Consider the following 20,175-nt stretch of genomic DNA (forward strand, 5'->3'; position numbering starts at 1 on the left):
ATTTATGATTAATTTGTTGTAATAATAATAATAATTAATAATTAATAATATATTATATAAAAAAAATTAAAAATATTCTTTGTTAGTTTATCACCAAATATGTATAAAATTATGTATAATTTGACTTGACCAACAAAATATTAACAGGAATTAAATTAATTTTTTAATACAAAAATCATATTTTACCTATTCAATCACTCCTCAATAAAATTATTTTAATTTCTTTCGTATCTCACCTCTTCCTCGATTAATCATTTATCTTGTTATTATTTTAATTCATTTCGTATCTCACCTCTTCCTCGATATATAATATTTTGTTTGTTTTGTTTTTGTTATTTTTTTTTAACAGAAAAAACTCACAATTACTATTAAAAATTGAATAAACCTGATCATTTCATAAATCATACACAAATAAATCATATATTTATTAAATTTTTTTAGTAATACTAAAAATGCCTTTATATATAAATATCAATAGACCCACATTTGTTTATTTATGCATTTATTATAATTCTACTCACTTAATTTCATTCCCATTACCGTAATCCCACTTCATCAAAAAAGAAAAGAATGAAGAAAAAGTACCTCAACAATAAACTTGTTGAAAAAAAAGTTCCTACAACAAAGGATACAAAAGGTAAAGTCCCTTTCCGTACATTAGAAAACATGTCCTATAAAACTCTGGCTCTTCACAAGACAACTTTTTTTTTTTTTTTTTTTTTTTTACAGTCATGGCTTTCCTCTTTACAATCTTAAAACTTGTACAGTACCTGTGATCTCCTTCCTGTAGGGGCATCAGGCATGTTCACCATCTGGGCTATGGCTAAATCTCATTCTAACTCTATCCTCAATCTAACAATGTACAACTCACAAGTTCTATTCTAACGGGCGCTAAACGCCCATATTTAACCGATACAGCTAAGAGCCTAAGATCGAGCTAAAGCAGGATACGAGAAGAAACAAGAGAGAAACGCATACTGGTGTTGTCGTTAGTTCTGCAATTCCCTTCCTACATCTGTGCAGAATTCAATGACAGGATCATGATCCTCCTCTCTGCAAAGGAAAGGATCAAGCTTGCGAGATTAGACTTCCATCTCGACGAATTTCAGTTATTCAATTCAAGATTGTAAATAAAAATGGGAAGGGAAGAAAGAATATACCCCCAGCAGCAACAAGTTTCTCGACCCGGGCAACTATATGTTTTCCGTAGGTATATTTCTTCAGAGCATTCAAGTGAACCTTTATTCGGTTGAGGATAAGTTCAAGCTGCTGGTCATCGCAAGTCTCCAGCACCTTTTGTACGACATAGTTTGCAAATTGATCTTTCATCATCGCCTGTGCAAAATCATATAAAACTCGTTGGTATAGAGAAGTTCATGCAGTCGTACTCTAAGCATACATCCAGTCTTGGCGAGTATAGATCCCGTTTACTGTAACAAACGAGCAAACATTCAGAAATCAATATACCTGAAGTGGTTCATTCTCGTCATTGGAGCCAAGCATCTCATTTACCAAGGTTTGACGCTCTTCGGGTGTTCCAAAAGTTAAGCACTTCTCCACAACATTAGAGGCAAATTTTTGCTGGCTCATATGAACTATTTGTCCTATTAGCTGACAAATTATAGCCGACCGTTCATCTGGCTTTCCATGTTCTAATACATGCTGTGATGCCAAAAGGTACATACACTGGTGCTTAGATTTAACCGCTAAGTTAAATTAACAAAATATGGGGAAAGTGGATGTTAATTTAACGTGGAAAGCAAAAATTAGCACAAAAGAGTTATAATAGTAGCACGGAGTACACCCCGACCTAAGAATGGTATAGTACAAAAAAAGGTGTTTAAGTATTTCGTTAGTTATTTCTTCATAAGAGTAACTATTTGAAGAATGGGGCAAAAAACCGACAATGATGCATAAGCTTCTGAGAAAAAGAGCAAAACCTGAATGACATAATTTCCATATTGATCCTGTGCCAACATGCATACGGACTGCAAAATCTCATTCATCACTATACTCTGGGTTTTGGCACTATGGCAATGTTCCAGGACTCTCTGTTATGGAAAGGCAATCCATAAAAAGTCATTTACGTTTGAACCATAATACCATTGACAACATAGTCCATACAGATGGGATTAGAATTTTGTTTACCTGGATGACCCGACACCCATATGGGTGGGTGGATAACATCACAACTTGATCGTAAAATGTGGTAACAATAAACTGGATGGCCTCTTCTGGAACACATTCAATGCACTTCTGGATTACATGATTTCCATTCTGGTCACGAACACAGCGCATAATGTGGCCATCAAGCTCTATAACCATTTTTGTCTTTTGGTCCAGATCAACAACCTCTAATGCCTGGTTTATTCAGAATACATATCAAGCCACAGAACTTATGACCCATACAACATGTTTAACAGATTTTACAGACTAATACCAATCCCGGTCAAGTGAGCATTCAATTATACGTGAAGTATACAATATCACCCAAAATCAAATGCTATCATATTAAAAAATAGAACCAAAGGAAGGGATTTGGTTATGGTAGGTTATGAACCAGGACAGATTGAACGCCCCAGACATTCTAAACAGTTAAAATAGAAAGGCATTTAAGTATAGCATATTATTGCATTAAGTTCAGTGAACAAAGGGATAGAGGATTACGATACCTTTTGGATAACTCGGCATCCATACATTTGAAGGCTAAGGGTGAGAACATGTCCATCGAGCTGGTCAGCCAATTCTCTAATCTGCGATGCACTTCCATGTTCAAAAAACTGAGAAAAGAGAGACAGGGAAGAGAGAGTTTGTAAGCCACTTGAATGTGCTACCTAAACTAAAAAAAAAGAAGATATGTGCAGTCAATGTGTACATATCACATATATAGCTTCTCTATTACTAATTTTATTCACAAGAAAGCACGAAGCTGGTGTTGGACGAGTTTTGCAAAGGGTCAGTTGTTCGTCGATTAACTTACCTTCTGGATCACATAATTACCAAACACATCAGTCATTAAGGATAGAGCCTGAGGCATAATTTCATGGAAGACCATATTCTTCTCTTCAATAGTAGCTGTCTCAAGTTTCTGTTGAATGAACCGACTTCCATACTGATCCGCGCTGCAGAGGCAAAGTTCTCAGTAACTTAGTTTTCAGAGGTCCAAGTGAGACAGAATGGATAATGTGCAAACAGAAAATATACCTGAACTCAACAACATGACCGTCAATCTCTGATAGCTCAAAACATTTAGTTTTATTGTGTTTAAACTCATCTATTAGTGAGGAAGTAAAGCTTCCCCCAAGGTTGGACAGTGGATCAGAGTGCCATGCCCCTGGGATGCAATTAGCAAAGCTCCTCATCCCTGATGAAAAGCACAAGTCCCTTTCACCATACCTGACAGGACTACCAGGTCCATACGGGGAATTTGGAAGGATTGGGCTTCCAGGGCCGTGAAAATAACCATGATTTAAGCTGTCAGCTTTGCTAAAGCAAGGAAGTCCATACTGTGATTTCTGGGATGCAATCAATTTTCCTAAGTAAGCTTTCTGAAGTTCAAGCAAATCCATGTACACGTCACAAAGAGATCCATTGTTAACTGCTGGATCATTAAGAGCTGTGAGTTGAGCAGCACCATACTCAGTCGATTGCAAGTACTGAAGATAAAGAGGGTCCAAAAAGGGCTTTTGCATAGAACTCCCTATGTTCTGATTCCTATGTCTATAGAGGTTCTGCAATTCTTCCCCAGCATTATTAGATAAATAAGCCAAATTACCATTGCTCGAGGGCATGCCACCTCCCATTGCTCGAGAATCAAGTCCAAATGCACCCGCATTATTATTAGATAAATAAGCCAAATTACTACCCTCAAACTGTGATGCATTCATGCTGAAACCTGGAAACACTGAATCAGGACTATGACCATTTAGATACTGAGATGGTGGTGATCTTCCTGCACTATTTAGAGTCGGAGTGGAATGCCCTTTCAAGAATGAGCCACCATGGAGAACAGCAGACTTATTCAAGTGAGAGAATTGCCTAATATGGTTCTGCTGATTCTGCACATTTAAGAAGTCTTGGTTATTACCACTCTCCTGATGCACCTGAGGTTTTGGGCAATTCCCGTCATCTACAATGTTATCCACCGACAGGTTCATGCCAGAAAATGCGGCAACCAAATCTGCAGACTCCAATGTATAAGGTGAAGCATCATGTAATGAATTGGAGGTATTTAAACTTATTTTATCAGCAGAGCTTTCTCTTCCTCCTCCAATGGGAGGAATTTGTGGACTTGGAGCTCTAGCAATACGTTGAGGATCAGGTGTGGAACTTCTTGACAGTGAAGCACCCAAAGCAGAAGCATACGTATGAGAAGCAGATGAACCAATGTTTGGAAGTGAAGACACGTCTGGAATATTTGCACGAGAATGCAATGCCTCCAAAGGTGATAATTCAGTCCGGAAATGATCAAATTGAGACTCGGGAGACTCAATGATAGCATCCACCGCGTGGCTGGCAGGATGAGATGGATGTCTTGAAGTAGGTATCGTGTGGCTTATATCATCCTAAAATTAGCAAAAGGAGTGCTTAGAACCTAGAAAGAAATGCCTATGCATAAATAAAAGGCAATAAACAGGCATTTAAAATATGTCAGACAAGCAACCCACTTTAAATGTGAAGCATTAGCTGAAGACATAACAAAAATCAATTTTCAACTGAAAAGAACTCCCAAAATTCCAAGTCTCATAATTAGCATAGTACAATTGCTCCAAAAGGTAACAGCATGAAGAGGACACCAAATTTGAGATTTTTGCAGCTCTACTACTCGTTTCATGAAATTTTAAAAAAAAATCATGGAATAATTACGTTTTCTTTTTTGTTAGGTTAATTAGTAATGCAGCCATACAACTAAACACCACTTGATGTGATTAAGGAAATCCCGAAATCAACAATCATGACCAGCACTCGAAAAATGACGTAATTAAAAAGTAATAATTCTTATCAGCAGATCTAGCACAAAACAACAAACTCGAACTGGACACAATGTATGATACACTCAACAAATGGAACAAAACATAGAGCAACTTTCCTGAAAATAACAATATGCATCCTTAAATTACAGAATACACGCTATTCAAATAACAGGTAACACTCGAGAACTAAAAGTAACATAGGGACGGATTTTACATAAAGGTTACCACAGACACATTGAACTGACCAGAGGTACGCACATTCCAATTAGTATTCCATCGAGTGTCAGATGATGAGCAACACTCTCGAGTGATTCACAATTACTATCCCCTCGTAACCACAAATAACTAAAATTTTCAGAATAAAGAAAACGATTTTATGCATATTTAATGACTAATCTGGGAGAATCATGGTCAAGGATATGACTATCAATAGCAAGCAGTTCAAAATTTTGAAGTTTTCAAGCCAAAATTAGGACTTCAAATAATTTAAACATCCTTTTCACCTGAACAATCTCTGCTATGCTCTTCTGCTGACTTCCTAAACCCAGTCCTGGCAATCCAATAAGTCCACTGCCTCCCCAGTCCTTCTGTGCCTCACTTCCATTTTCTAGATTCTTCCCAGAAAATCCCATTCCCATTGAAATTTGGGACGTTTCAACCCCTCTACTCACTTTCCTTCTGTCTCCAATTCCCCCGAGCCTCACGTGACTCCCACTACCGCCGCCGCCGCCATTAATACCTCCACCGCCGCCGCCCTGCAGCCTCTGCGCCGACCGCCAGTCCTCCTTGGACAAAAGAGGCGGCGGGAGCCGAGGGTTCACGTTCCCGTTAGAATAGTAATACGAAACATACGCCGCATTAGACCTCATCTCCTCCTCCGAAACTCCATTCAAATCACCGCCGCCGAGAGCCTCCGGCGATCCTTTGATCGTCGGCGGAGCTGAGCCACTCCGGAAAATGCTCAGTTCCCCCTCCCGATTGCCCGCCTCCTCCAGCTGCCTCCTCTGCTCTCTTAGCAGCACCTCTAGCTCTTCCCCAAAATCGCTGCTCCCTCCCATCACCGATCGCATTCTCCGATTTTCATCAGTAATCATTGCAAAAATATACACACACGCGAACTACAAAAAGCATCGACAAACATTAAGCTCAGAAAGCAACAATATTAACTTAATTCCCCGTAAGTTCTCTCAGACAACTAAAAAAAAGGTGGAGAAACTGTTAAAGATTCCATTTTTTTCGCATAAGTTCAAACATTTAGCTAAAATTATAGCTCCGACAATGCCATTTTACAGTTGATCGTTATGAGATGGACCATTTTCAAGAGAGAGAAAGTGATGAAGTGCAGGGGGATTGATAAGCATGGAGCGTGGAGAGGGTTTTAGCCGTTGGATGAAGATGTTGACGGCTGAGATTGAGAGATGATGTAAGATTTGCTCTTATAGTCAGTAGGAGGGTTTCCTCCCGGTTAGGGTTTTTGTAGAATCCGGTTGCCTAATTTGGATAAATTTATTATTATTAATATTTTCAGTCTTTTTTTTTTTTTTTCTCAAATGGATAAGATTAATTTGATTGTCTAGCTTGTGAGTTGTGCCTTATAGATGACTTCAATATGGCACTCACCCATATGGTTCTTTAGTATTTAATACTAAAAGAAATAGGGTGTTTCATAAAAGTTATTAGCTGATTGGGTGGGTTAGTGGATTAGTGAGTTTGATTAATTAATAATAATTAATAAAAATTAATAAATTAATTATTAACTGATTATTTATAAAATGATTTTTTGAAAAAAATTATCGAAAAAATATTTTTAATAATTTTTTAAATTTTAATGTTTGGAGTAATAAATTATTATAAAAAATTTTAAATAATCATATGTTGATTATTTAACTTAATGAAACAGATAATAGTGATTAAATAAGTTAAAATTAACTGATAATTTAGATTATTTTGCTTCTTTATATTAAAAATATGACAAAAATATATATACAAATAATTAAAATATCACATTTTTAAAAAAATTATACTCCGGAATAATATACATGATTGTTTTCATGTACTATAAAAAAAGCAAATAATTGTTGTGGAAGGATTTGGTACTATATAGAATAGTTTTTGGTGAGATTCAATGAGGACGGAGACGTGGATGGTGATTTTAGAAGGATTAGTGTTGGTTTACGTGGCGGATGACGGTGGCAGGGGCGGCGAAAGGCGGCAATGCGGTGGTTACGGCGGAAGACTCTGCTTGGTTTTATATATGGATTCTTAATTATTTGCTTGTAGGGCTTTCTATTTTTAGTTACTGATATATTTGGTGCTTGGATTTGATAATTAAATTGTTAATTGTTTTTATTCTTGATAAATAAATATAACTCATCGTTTTGATATAAAAATTTAAGCAAAATTAGTTTATATGGTTAAATTTAACATTATTTTAAAATTTTGAGTGACAATTAAATGTTTAAATGAATGATGTTATACACTTCTCATATGTTTTTCATTCAAATTTCACTCATGGTATTGTTTGATTAGACAATTAACAGCTCGTTTGGTTTGAGTGAATTAGGATTTCATTTTTACCTAATTTTGAAAGTAATAAAATTTGTTCGATTGGTTAGAGGAATCACAATTTCCTCATTTTCACGGAATTATAATATTATGCCTCTCCTTGATATTTTTAAAATTATGCGGGTTTTGAGAATAAAAAATTACCATTGAGATAGAATTAATATTTTATTTTCTAATCTAAAATTGGTGTTTCATTTGTCCAGTATGACATTTTGAGTACTACTTATTCTCTTTCAACTCACATGGACAGCTAACATTGGAATTAAAATTCTCAATAATTATATTCTTGTAAATGAAACATTTAAATTTAAATTTACACTTTATTTCCATGTTATTCTTCACCCGTGAAATGATAATTTATTTTCCTCTTAATTCCCTCATTGCAACTAAACACTCATTAAATTCTTCTTTTTTTTTTAATTATCAATGTGTCAGCTAATTCATGAACACCTCATAAATAAAAGTCACATAAATAACAGATTGTTTTTTTTTTTTAAATCAATAATTAAAGAAGAAGAAGAAGAATCCCTTAAAAAAAAAAAAAGGAGAATAATAATAAAAGTCACATCAAAGCAGGATATAATAGAATAGTTATGCTGTGCATCTGTATGCACCATGCATGGTGCATACAGATGCAAAAACGACGTCGTTTTATTAAAAACACGCGTCTCCCCTTTAAAAAAAAAATTCATGTTCGATTCCTAGTAACAACATTATTTTGTTCATTCATTATGGAATTTTAGTTCATGGATTATGGAATTATAGTTCATCGATTATGGAAATATAGTTCATCGATTCTGGAATTATAGTTCATCGATTCTGAAATTTTAGTTCATAGATTCTGGAATTTTAGTTCATTCATTCTGAAAATTTTAGTTCATAGATTAGATTATGGAATTATAGTTCATCAATTATGGAATTATAGTTCATCGATTATGGAATTATAGTTCATTGATTATGGAATTATAGTTTCGAACCTAATTTTTTTATTTTAAAGGGGAGACGCGCGTTTTATAAAAACGACGTCGTTTTTGCATCCGTATGCACCATGCTTGGTGCATATGGATGCACACCATAATTTGCCGATATAATATGCTCACGTTGGGCTAAGCCTATCCCCTTAGGCAATGTATTGGCCCAATTCAAATATTCAAAGGTTGTTGAGAATTAATTCAAAAATTTTAATTGTATAGTTGCCAAAAAAATTGCTAGGCGTCCTCTAGGTGTCTGGGGATCGTCTAGGGCGCCTAGAGCGATTAATCGACGCCTAGAGCGCCTAGGTGGGCACCTAGAGCATTTAGGTGGCCGACCGCCTAACGCCTAGGCGCCGATTAATCGGCGCTTAGGTCCGATTTTTGCAACACTTAGTTGCATTAGAGACTTGCTTAATAACTGTACTAAACTATTGTGTTAAGTTTTTTTTTTTTTTTTTGGTACATTCAAAATATAGATAAATGTTACAATGTTATGTATTACTCCGTATAATTCTGTGTGCTTTGTAAAGTTTTATTTTGTATTTTGTTAAAAGTACATAAAGGGAGAGTATGGCATGTAAAGCGTAAAGCGTAAAGTGTAATACAATTACAACATTGTAAACTTTTCTATAAAAAAATAATTAGGAGTAATCCATACACTTTGAAATTTAGCACTTGAAACATCCAAGGATTTGAGTTGTTTAAATTTATTGGAAATCAAAGTTCTGACATTAGATATCACAAATCTTGATTACTAGTCTTTCAAGTATCCTTTAGATATTAGAACCGGAAAGTATGTTAGAAATACCATTTATGACCCCCCCCCCCCCCCCCCCCACCACACACACACACAAAAAAAAGAGTTTGAAGTTTAAACTCATGTGTATGCAATAATGTCCTTGGAAGATTTACCCTCAATAGAATTTATATCATTATTATGTGAGACACAAATAGTAAACTTTGTCAGTTATTTTTAAAATGACAAAAAGTCAATAATTTTATAATCTAATTGGGTAAATTTATAATTTTACGTAAAAAGTGTTAGGTTTTAATATCAATTCCTGGTATGAATTGAATTTCAAACCTTGAATCACATACCTTCATAATAGAATCTAGGGGTCAGCTTGAGGTAGAAGAAAAAGTCATATACTAATGTAACCTTGTTTACAAGGTTTCGTGTTGATTAAATTATTTGATCGTTTACATTACAATTAGCAATAGTAAGTGATGGAGAAATTTAAGTTCGTCGGTCAAAGAAAATATTGAATGATATAAAGTGTTTACATGTGATAAATAAATAATCATGACACAAAGATTTAACGTGAAAACCATAATGGTAAAAATCACAGATATTTTAGGTTAAGTCAAGTCGAAATTCACTATGTATAATGTGTAGTACATATACAAAAGCAATCATGGTCATGGAGCAAAAACTATTATTATTGATAAATGATTGACAGGGCCAAATGTCGATGTGCACAAGGGATCACATAATTGCCAAGGTTTGGACCTTGGTCTTTTCTCTCAAATATTGTCTATTAAACTAGTGAGTTAAATCTGTGCGGGTCACTTAGATATCATTAGCTTAGTCAATTAAACGCTGAAGAGTCATCAAAATTCAAAAGTTACTCCAACTTATCTTATTGGCAAGCTAAGCCAAGTCCAACCTAATATATACATATATAATGCACCCATGTGGACAACTTGCCTAATAATAAAACTCAATAAATACAAAATACAAAAAAGAATATATTTGTACGGAGTGTTAGAAAAAAATGCTTGTATTCTGTAATACATTTGATACAATAAAAAAATAAAGAAGACAACAGGGAACAAAAACTGGATCATTTGATATCTTCAGGCGTGTAATCACTTTCCTATAAGCTTTAAATCATCCTCTATAAAAGCAACAAGGTTCAAGATTTAATCTTATGAGATACAAGAAGATGAATGAAACTCTCAAGTTGCTTTGTTTGAGAATTTCCTGTAAAATTGTAAGCCTGTGAAATATCATGGTGTCTTGCAAGTTGATTACCTCCATCAATTGCTTGTTTTCTTTTTCCTGTATTCCTCATATGTCTTTCCAAGTATTTATAGATGTAAAAATCTAACTGTTAGGAGATGTTACATGGAAGTTACAGAGGTTTAAAAGTCCAACTTCCATAAGATATATCTAAAAAGATATATGGGAAAATATAAATATGTAACTCATATGTTTTTAATATATGTACTGCATACGTATTAATGAAGTAATATATATATATATATATATATATATATTAATAACTTATGCATGTCACATGCAAAAGCAAATAATATATATTAATATATATGCATTTCACACCTCATGCATGAAGCAAACCGGCAAAGCCGAATTGAACATTCAATTCTTCATCCGAAGTCAACAACCCTTTAAGCAAAAACTTATACAAAAAGGCATCAACTTGTTAAACAATGTATTGATCTACACGAATCCATCGATTCGTTTAATTCTTTCAGCCGAAACCATCAATTATTTAACGAATTGTGAATCAATAATTCGCATTTAACGAATTGTACATCAATTCATCAAGCCTCTATTCGAAACCACTGAAAAGATCAATGCATTGATTCATTAACACCAACGATTCGATAAAATCAACGACTCATGCATATCAATCTAAGAACTATTCAATTTCAATCGTACGCAATATTCATATTTTCCCAACTTACTTTCTACCAAATTAAAATAATATTTATAACTCCACAACTCCAAATATTATTTAAGCTTCCATGATAATCCACCCGAAACATTAATATCTATTACTATATAAATTTCCAACACGGAGTGACAACAATACTTCAATTTGAAATAATGTTACTGAATTGAAAACTAATAGTAATCTCGCTAGACCAGACTCATCGACTCCAAGTCATTGGGATATGATGAGGTCAAGTTATCCCGCCCAAGTCTTCTGATCTACACCTCTAAGATGACTACTTCAATACATGTACAACTGACAAGTTCAATTTTGTGACTTTTTCGACGTTGAACCGGTCCATTATCTTAATTCATACTGCCCCTAAGAATCCTTGAACTGTTTTATTTATTTACTTATTTACTTAAACAATGTAAATTCATAGTCAATATTTGAAGGTATTCACTGAGTAAATTGTACTTTTGTGACGATTTAGCTTGCAAACCACACCTGAAATAAATCGTACTACAAAAATCTTGTATGATGGGCTCGACCGAAAAAAGTGTTAACAAAAATCTAACTCACGATGATTTTTTAGTACAAGAATCATGCTCCACCACTCGGATACTCATTTCAGGATCATAAATTGGTTTAATTTGCATTTTTATGACTGTTTTGACGTTGAACGTAACTGGTTTGCAAGCAGGGTCAAACACGAAATACATAGTTTATAATATAATTAAAATGTTGTAAAAAAAAAGAGTGTATTAATTAATGAAATTAGCCATTGAATTATCTGCGAAATTACAATATGGTCATACAACTCAAAGTAATTTAATTATTGAAGGCAGTTAGGCAGTACAGTACGTAGGGTTGCATGCATGCATGAGCCACCTGGCCTGTTGTTCCACAGGCCAGGTTTTCTAATTTTATTTAAAATTAGAGTATTTGGATATCCTAATCATATAATTAATGATGGTTTACCAGTAAACTAAACATAACACTGTTACTAATTACTATACCAATGGCGGCTAAAGGCGACGGTGTAATATAAGTCACCTAAACACGAACGAGGATGACTTACGTTTCGATTGACACATGGACGTACGCCAAATGACATCCATACCCCCCAAAAACATTAATCCATCCAAATCGCGATTTGTTAATAACTACATGGACTTAATCCAACTAATTTAACTCAACAATGTTACAAAACACGGTGGTCATAATGTCTTTAGGAGACATCAATCACGTGAAGACTAAAAATGAAATAATCATGATGGATTATCGTTTAATCTGCGTACTAAATCATGATTTAGCACAGTTAAAAAAATTCAAGATTTCATACTATATCTGAAAATAGTAAGAAATTTACTATAGTTTTAAGTTAGAAATGACATTCCATCCCAACCACTCTATAGCAATTTGAAAAATTCTCTATTACTATTACTAACCATCTAGCAAAAATGATTAGTAATATAACATTGATCCCAACAAATATCGTGAGATAACTCGATCTATATATTAGGTTGTCACTGTATTCTCCTAATTTCTAATGCATTATCATTTAATCTATGTTGGCCGGTCATAATGTCTTTAGGGGTTCGGAGCATCAAACACATGAAGACTAAAAGCGAGGTAATCATGATAGATTATCACTTAGTCCGGTCTTACGAGAAATCATCATTTAACACAGTTAAAAATTCTAAATTTTCATCTTATCTAAAAGTAGTAGGAAATTTATGATAGTTTTCGGTTAGATATATATAATTCCCGAGTATCCTAACATTTTGAAAATTTTTCTATTGCTATTACTGACCTTAAAAGTGGATGGCAACATTGACCCAACAAAAATGGTGAGAAAACTTACTTTAATTTTTTATCTGACCACTAGTCGAAAAATTGTTAGTTGGACATCTAAAATTTACCAATTCAAATATAGTAATATTTGATGAATTAAAGTAAAAGAATGAAGAGATAAACACTACTAGTCCTTAATTAATTAGTTGAATTGGTAGAGTTAAGTGACCAATCTTGGGAAATGGCGTGCATTGTTGCATTCCATGCAGATGTATCCACCTCAAGAAAACATGCAAATAAACTTTCAACTTGGAATATAAATATATGGATTATCCATGTTAGGTGCAGACCGCTAGGAACCTTCATTCTTCCATTACACCAGAGTCAATCTACCTTCATCTTACGCCCCTTTAATTTCTTTACAACCCAAATTCAAGAAAACCCACAACATCAAATTAATACCAAGGACTCATCGATTCATCAATGGAGTCGCCGCCGCCGTCGTCTGTGGTTTCCGAGCTCGAAGGGACTCTCTTGAAAGACCCCTCTCCCTTCTGCTACTTCATGCTGGTGGCGTTTGAGGCCTCTGGGATAATCCGGTTTGCTTTGTTGCTAATTTTGTGGCCCGTCGTGAGGTTTCTGGAGCTCTGCGGCCGAGGGGACGCCGGGCTGAAGGTGGCGATTTTTGTGGCGACGGCCGGCGTGAAGGTGGCGGAGATTGAGGCGGTGGCGAGGGCGGTTCTGCCCAAATTCTACTTCGACGATGTTGACTTGGAGGCTTGGGGGAGTTTCTGCTTGTTTCGGAGGCGGGTTGTGGTTTCGAGGATGCCGAGGATTATGGTGGAGAGGTTTGCTAAGGAGCACTTGCAGGCCGATGATGTCGTCGGGAGTGAACTCGCCGTCAACCGGTTTGGATTCGCCACCGGATTTGTTAAAGAGGATTTCGGTGTCTCCATTTGTAGAGATGTTTCTAGCTTGTTTGCAGATGATGATCAACCCTGCTTGGGTATGGGAAGACCTCAATCTTCTACTTCATTCCTTCCATTATGCAAGGTACACATGCATCTGATACTAAATTGAAGTATGTGTTCCATTTCAATTAAAAGCTTAAGTTGATAGTTGGATTGCACATTAATGGTTATATACTCAACATGAGCTAGTCGGATACTCAGATATAAGCAATCTAGACTGATTTATATATTATTTGTGTAATTATGATGAGCAGGAAGAGTTGCATCCGCCATTTATGAGTGGCAAGAAGAATGGCGGGGAATTAATAAAGCCGCTACCGGTGATCTTCCACGACGGCCGCCTGGCAAAGCGGCCGACACCGGGGACGGCGCTGATGATCCTAGTATGGATACCGATTGGGATTCTACTGGCGGCTGTTCGTATTGGATTAGGGCTACTTCTCCCCATATGGATCATGCCTATCATAGCTCCGTTGTTAGGAGGCGAAGTCATAGTGAAAGGCAAGCCGCCGCTGCCGGCGGTGGCGGCCGGCTCCGGCTCCGGATCCGGCGTGCTCTTCGTCTGCACCCACCGAACACTAATGGATCCCGTGGTTCTCTCCGCCGTTCTCCAGCGCAAAATCCCGGCCGTGACCTACTCCATTTCGCGATTATCCGAAATCCTCTCGCCGATCCCCACTCTCCGGCTGACGCGCAGCCGCGACCTCGACGCCGAGATGATCACGCACGAGCTCGAGAAAGGAGACGTCGTCGTTTGCCCCGAAGGGACCACTTGCAGAGAACCGTTTCTGTTACGATTCAGCGCACTTTTCGCCGAATTAACCGACCGGATCGTCCCCGTCGCCATGAACACTCGGGTCGGGTTCTTCCACGCAACCACCGCGAGGGGATGGAAAGGCATGGACCCCATCTTCTTCTTCATGAACCCTAGACCGGTTTACGAGGTCACGTTTTTGAACCAGTTGCCGGCGGAAGCCACGTGCTCGTCGGGGAAAAGCCCCTACGATGTCGCTAACTACGTGCAGATGATCTTGGCCGCCACGTTAGGGTTCGAGTGCACTAATTTTACGAGGAAAGACAAGTACAGGGTTCTCGCCGGAAATGATGGAACGGTGTTTTCCGGTAATTCCGCCGCCAGCAACGGCGTTGAAAGACTGGCTTGCGCTTTCAAGAAGGTGGTGGGTACTTTCAAGCCTTTTATTATATATTCACTGAAACAAGTAAAATGAACTTATAGGAGGACCATACTTTTTAAATATTATTATATGTATTATACTTTTTGTGTAAGCGGACAAGGTTTGTATTTTTTATTAGCGAGTTTTTTTTTTTTTTTTTAGTTTGAATTTTTTTTAATGAAGTGTTGAATAATGTATTTAAATAGAATCAACACTCGACAGTGTTGTTAACGTGACTTTATTATTTTTTTACTAATTATTAACTTATAGTTTACACGGGTTAAAAAGAAAATTCAAATTTTGTTTATTACTGTTCGCTACTTCGTTATGGAGATTAAAAAATAAAATAAAATAAATCAATAATTTAGAGTGATGATTTGTAAGAGAATTTTGGTAGTGGGTTGAGTATGAGAATATCATATATTAGATTATTGTATTCGATGTTTTAAGCATGTTAATGTGGTGATGTTGTGTAAATATAGTGAAAATATGATTTCTGCCATGGAAATGGATAAAGGAAGGTGTTTATTAAAGAAGGACTGTTATAATAATAATAATAATATTATTATTATTATTATTATTATTAGTAGTAATATTAAACCAAGTAGTTAGTTAATTGGTTAAAAATAATGGGAGTAATTATAGGTGCAGTACATGGCCATGATGTTAGCTTTACATGGAGCATTAACTCCTTTATTTTAGCATTTGAATTATCTTATATAGTATAAATAGATTTGTTATTCAAGCATTTCTAATCATCAATCAAGTTATCTATTCCTCTCTCTTTCTCTTCTCAATATATAAATATAATATATAGATATATTATATTTAATATATATTATAGATATATTATATTATATTTAATATATATTATATTAAATATATTATATTTAATATATCTAACATTTGGTATCAAAGCCAGTCAACCTTTCAACCCCGAGATATTGTTCGTAGTGAAATATGGCTGCAAATTTCAATATTATATGGACGGGTCCCAAATTGGACGAGAAACTCGATTACAATTATTGGCAAATTATGATGTCCACACATTTGCAAGCTCAAAATCTTTGGAGCTTTGTTGATCCCGGTCTACCCGAAGGAGCTGAAGCAGGTGCTATACGGCGAGATAAATTGGCCTTGGGTCAGATTCACCAAGGTGTTCATTATTCCATTTTTGGGCAATTAGCTCGTGCTCAAACAGCAAAACAAGCTTGGGACATCTTAAAGGTGTCACACAAAGGAGTCGATCGGGCACAGAAGTCTAAGTTGCAGTCGTTGAGAAGGTTGTACGATAATTGTGAGATGACCTCTACAGAAACAGTAGATGCGTATTTCACTCGTCTTATTGATATGGTGAATAAGATGAGGCTATATGGAGATACGATTGAAGATGGTGCAGTGGTTGAAAAAGTTCTTCGAACTATGCCATGAAGTATGACCATGTGGTGGCTTCAATAACATAGTCACACAAAACTGAGCTCTTATCAATTGCAGAGCTGAAAGGTATGGTAGAAAGTCATATTGACAGGATTGCGTCAAAATCGGAACCACTAGCAGAAGAAGCTTTGAAGAGTCAAGTCACCCTTAATTTGGCTGGCACTAATCAAAGAGGTGGAGGATCTGGTAGAGGTCGTGGAAGAGGAAGAGGAGGTTCTAGTGGAAGAGGTCGTGGTAACTTCAACCAAGGAGGAGGACGTGGTAACTCCAACCAAGGAAGAGGTGGAGGTAATACCAAACAAGGTAAATTTCCATTTCATTGCTACAATTGTGGCAAGTATGGGCACAAGATTGCAGATTGTTGGTATAATGAGGACAACAATCGTGGAAATCAAGCAAACATTGCTGAAAATACTGCTGAAAAGTCTGGTGAAAATTCTGAAACCTTACTTTTGGCCAGTGATAGTTTTTCTGCTGATAAGAACATATGGTTCTTGGATACTGGGTGTAGTAACCATATGTGTGGGAAGAAAGAATTGTTTTCCGAACTAGATGAATCAGTCCGGTCTGAAGTAACGTTTGGCAATAAGTCAAAGGTGCAAATTTTGGGAAAAGGTAAAATCTCTATTCAGTTGAAGGATGGTACTCACAATTTTATATCCGATGTGTTCTATGTTCCTGAACTACACCAAAATTTGTTGAGTATGGGTCAGTTGTCAGAAAAAGGATATAAGATACATATTGCTCAGGGGTGTTGTACCATTGAAGATGCCAAAGGAGTTTTGATTGCAAAGGTAAATATGTCCCAAAATCGACTATTTCCTTTGAAAATTAAGCATACTCTCCTTGATTGCTTTAATTCTGAAGTTTGTGATGATAATTGGTTATGGCATATGCGGTTTGGGCATTTTCATTTCTCTGGATTAAACTATCTTGCGAGAAAGGAACTTGTTTCTGATTTACCTGTTGTGAATGTCCCTGATCGTATCTGTGAGATTTGTGTGATTGGGAAGAAGCATAGAGATCCCTTTCCCGTGGGCAAGTCAAGGAGAGCTACAAAACAGTTGGAGATTATTCACTCAGACCTATGTTCGTTGGAGGTTCCCTCACATGGAGGTTGTAAGTACTTTATTACTTTCATTGATGATTTCAGTAGGAAAACATGGGTTTACTTTCTGAAGCGAAAGTCTGAAGCATGTGATGTTTTCAAACAATTTAAGGCTTTTGTTGAAAAGCAAAGTGGTTATGAGATTAAAATCTTGAGAACTGATAGAGGTACAGAATATATTGCTTGTGATAATTTTCTGAAAGAAAAGGGTATTCAGCACCAAATGACAGCTAGATACACTCCACAACAAAACGGAGTGGCTGAGAGGAAGAATAGGTCTATCATGGATATGGTAAGGTGCATGTTGAAATCCAAGGATCTGCCTAAACCTTTTTGGGCAGAAGCTGTTGCTTGTGCTGTCTATGTGTTGAATAGGTGTCCAACTAAAAGTGTCCGTGATAAGACGCCCGAAGAAGCTTGGAGTGGGAGAAAACCCTCTATCAAATATCTCAAGGTTTTTGGATGTTTGGCATATGCACATGTGCCAGATCCATTGAGAAAGAAGTTGGATGATAAAGGTGAGAAATGCATATTCATTGGTTATAGTGACGCTTCAAAGGCTTATAAACTATACAATCCTGAAACTAAAAAGGTTGTTATAAGTCGTGATGTCACTTTTGATGAATATAGTGCTTGGGATTGGTTAGCTAAAGATGAAAGTTCAGTTGTTATTCCTGTTGTTGAAAATATTGTTGAAGAGCAACCGATTCCAGATAATGTCCAGTCTCCTTCACAGCCAGAATCGTCAGTTCGGCGATCTCAGCGCGAGCGCCACTTACCAGCTCGCTTGCAAGATTATGTTTTGGGTCATGATAATGACCTGTCTGATGAAGAGATTGTTCAATTTGCTCTCTTTGCAGATTGTGATCCTTTAACTTTTGAGGAGGCTGCTACAGAAACTCATTGGCTTAAGGCGATGGATGAGGAGATACGTGCCATTGAGAAGAATGGTACCTGGGAGTTAACAGATTTACCTCCTGGAAAGAAGCCAATTGGAGTGAAGTGGGTTTACAGAACGAAGTACAAGTCAAATGGAGAGATTGACCGTTTTAAGGCACGGTTAGTAGCAAAGGGTTACAAGCAAAAACCAGGTATTGATTATTTTGAGGTTTTTGCTCCTGTAAGTAGACTTGATACAGTTCGAATGGTTATTTCTCTTGCTGCTCAAAATGATTGGAAATTGCATCAAATGGATGTCAAGTCTGCTTTTTTGAATGGTTTTCTTGAAGAAGAAATATATGTTGAACAACCTGCAGGATTTCTGAAGAAAGGGGAGGAAAATAAAGTGTACAGGTTGAGAAAAGCTTTGTATGGCTTAAAGCAAGCGCCTAGGGCGTGGTATGGTTGCATTGATTCATATTTTGTTGAAAGTGGTTTTATGAGATGTCCTCATGAACACACTTTGTATGTCAAATGCACGGATTCTGGTGATATTGTTCTAATCTGTCTGTATGTTGATGATCTGGTTTTTACTGGAAATAACTTGAAGTTAATCTCAGAATTCAGGGAGGCACTCATTAAGAGGTTTGAAATGACCGATATGGGCCTTATGTCTTACTTTCTTGGCCTTGAGGTTGTTCAGATGGATGGTGGAATCTTTATTTCACAAAAGAAGTATGCTGCTGATATTTTGAAAAAGTTCAAAATGGAAAACTCCAAACCAGCTTCAACTCCGGTAGCTGAAAAGTTAAAGGTGTCCAAAGATGAGTGTGGTAAGAATGTGAATGTTACGTCTTATAAAAGCTTAATTGGAAGTCTGAGGTATCTGGTGGCAACAAGGCCAGATATTTCTTTTGGAGTTGGGATACTTGATACTTAGCAGATTCATGGAGGAACCAAAAGAATCACATTGGGCTGCAGCAAAGCGAATTCTGAGATATGTCAAAGGTACGAGTAATGATGGAATTTTTTACTCTACTAATGAAGTAGTGGAACTTGTTGGGTATACAGACAATGATTGGGCTGGAGATATTGAGACCAGAAAAAGCACATCAGGATATGCCTTCTATCTTGGTTCAGCCATATTTTCTTGGTCTTCAAAGAAGCAGCAGATTGTAGCACTTTCAACCGCAGAAGCAGAATATATTGCAGCAGCAAACTGTGCTACTCAAGCAGTTTGGTTGAGGAGAATTTTGGAGTTCTTACAACACAAGCAGGAAGCACCAACAACTATTTTTTGTGACAACAAGTCAGCAATTTCGTTGTCCAAGAATCCTGTCTTTCATGGTCGCAGTAAACACATTGATATCAAGTATCACAAAATCAGAGAACTGGTTGCTGAAAAATAAATCAACATTGAGTATTGTTCGAGTGAGTGTCAAGTTGCAGATATTTTTACGAAGCCGTTGAAGACAGAGACATTTTTTAAATTGAAGAAGGATATTGGGATGACCAATATATTCAACTTGGTTTAAAGGAGGCAATGTTATAATAATAATAATAATATTATTATTATTATTAGTAGTAATATTAAACCAAGTAGTTAGTTAATTGG

General features: G+C 36.3%; 2 protein-coding genes across 2 annotated transcripts; one reads left to right on the forward strand and one right to left on the reverse strand.

Moving 5' to 3' along the window:
* Nucleotides 1–647: 647 nt before the first annotated feature.
* LOC109148155 (pumilio homolog 1-like) lies at nt 648–6,460 on the reverse strand. Its single transcript, XM_019295973.1, has 9 exons — nt 5,477–6,460; nt 3,205–4,565; nt 2,981–3,122; nt 2,673–2,780; nt 2,149–2,361; nt 1,941–2,051; nt 1,468–1,662; nt 1,161–1,335; nt 648–1,053 (listed from the first exon to the last, which is right to left on the reverse strand). The coding sequence occupies exons 1-9, from the start codon at nt 6,065–6,067 to the stop codon at nt 1,010–1,012; spliced, it is 2,940 nt and encodes a 979-aa protein (XP_019151518.1). The 5' UTR covers nt 6,068–6,460; the 3' UTR covers nt 648–1,009.
* Nucleotides 6,461–13,471: 7,011 nt separating this feature from the next.
* Nucleotides 13,472–15,377, forward strand: LOC109147677 (glycerol-3-phosphate acyltransferase 5-like). Its single transcript, XM_019295304.1, has 2 exons — nt 13,472–14,043; nt 14,216–15,377. Exons 1-2 carry the CDS (start codon nt 13,474–13,476, stop codon nt 15,188–15,190), a joined length of 1,545 nt encoding a protein of 514 aa, XP_019150849.1. The 5' UTR covers nt 13,472–13,473; the 3' UTR covers nt 15,191–15,377.
* The last annotated feature ends 4,798 nt before the right edge of the window (nt 15,378–20,175 follow it).

This window comes from Ipomoea nil, unplaced genomic scaffold, assembly GCF_001879475.1.
Source record: "Ipomoea nil cultivar Tokyo-kokei standard unplaced genomic scaffold, Asagao_1.1 scaffold2036, whole genome shotgun sequence".
Classification (NCBI taxonomy): domain Eukaryota; kingdom Viridiplantae; phylum Streptophyta; class Magnoliopsida; order Solanales; family Convolvulaceae; genus Ipomoea; species Ipomoea nil.

Bases quoted from the DNA above. Each gene is read 5' to 3' on its own strand.
- LOC109148155 (XM_019295973.1), bottom strand. From the start codon at position 6,067: ATGATTACTGATGAAAATCGGAGAATGCGATCGGTGATGGGAGGGAGC. The intron at 2,781-2,980 runs GTAAGTTAATCG...CTCTTTTCTCAG, and splicing joins GTAATTATGTGATCCAGAAG to TTTTTTGAACATGGAAGTGC. The intron at 1,663-1,940 runs GTTTTGCTCTTT...TTGGCATCACAG, and splicing joins ATGGAAATTATGTCATTCAG to CATGTATTAGAACATGGAAA.
- LOC109147677 (XM_019295304.1), top strand. From the start codon at position 13,474: ATGGAGTCGCCGCCGCCGTCGTCTGTGGTTTCCGAGCTCGAAGGGACT. The intron at 14,044-14,215 runs GTACACATGCAT...TATGATGAGCAG, and splicing joins CATTCCTTCCATTATGCAAG to GAAGAGTTGCATCCGCCATT.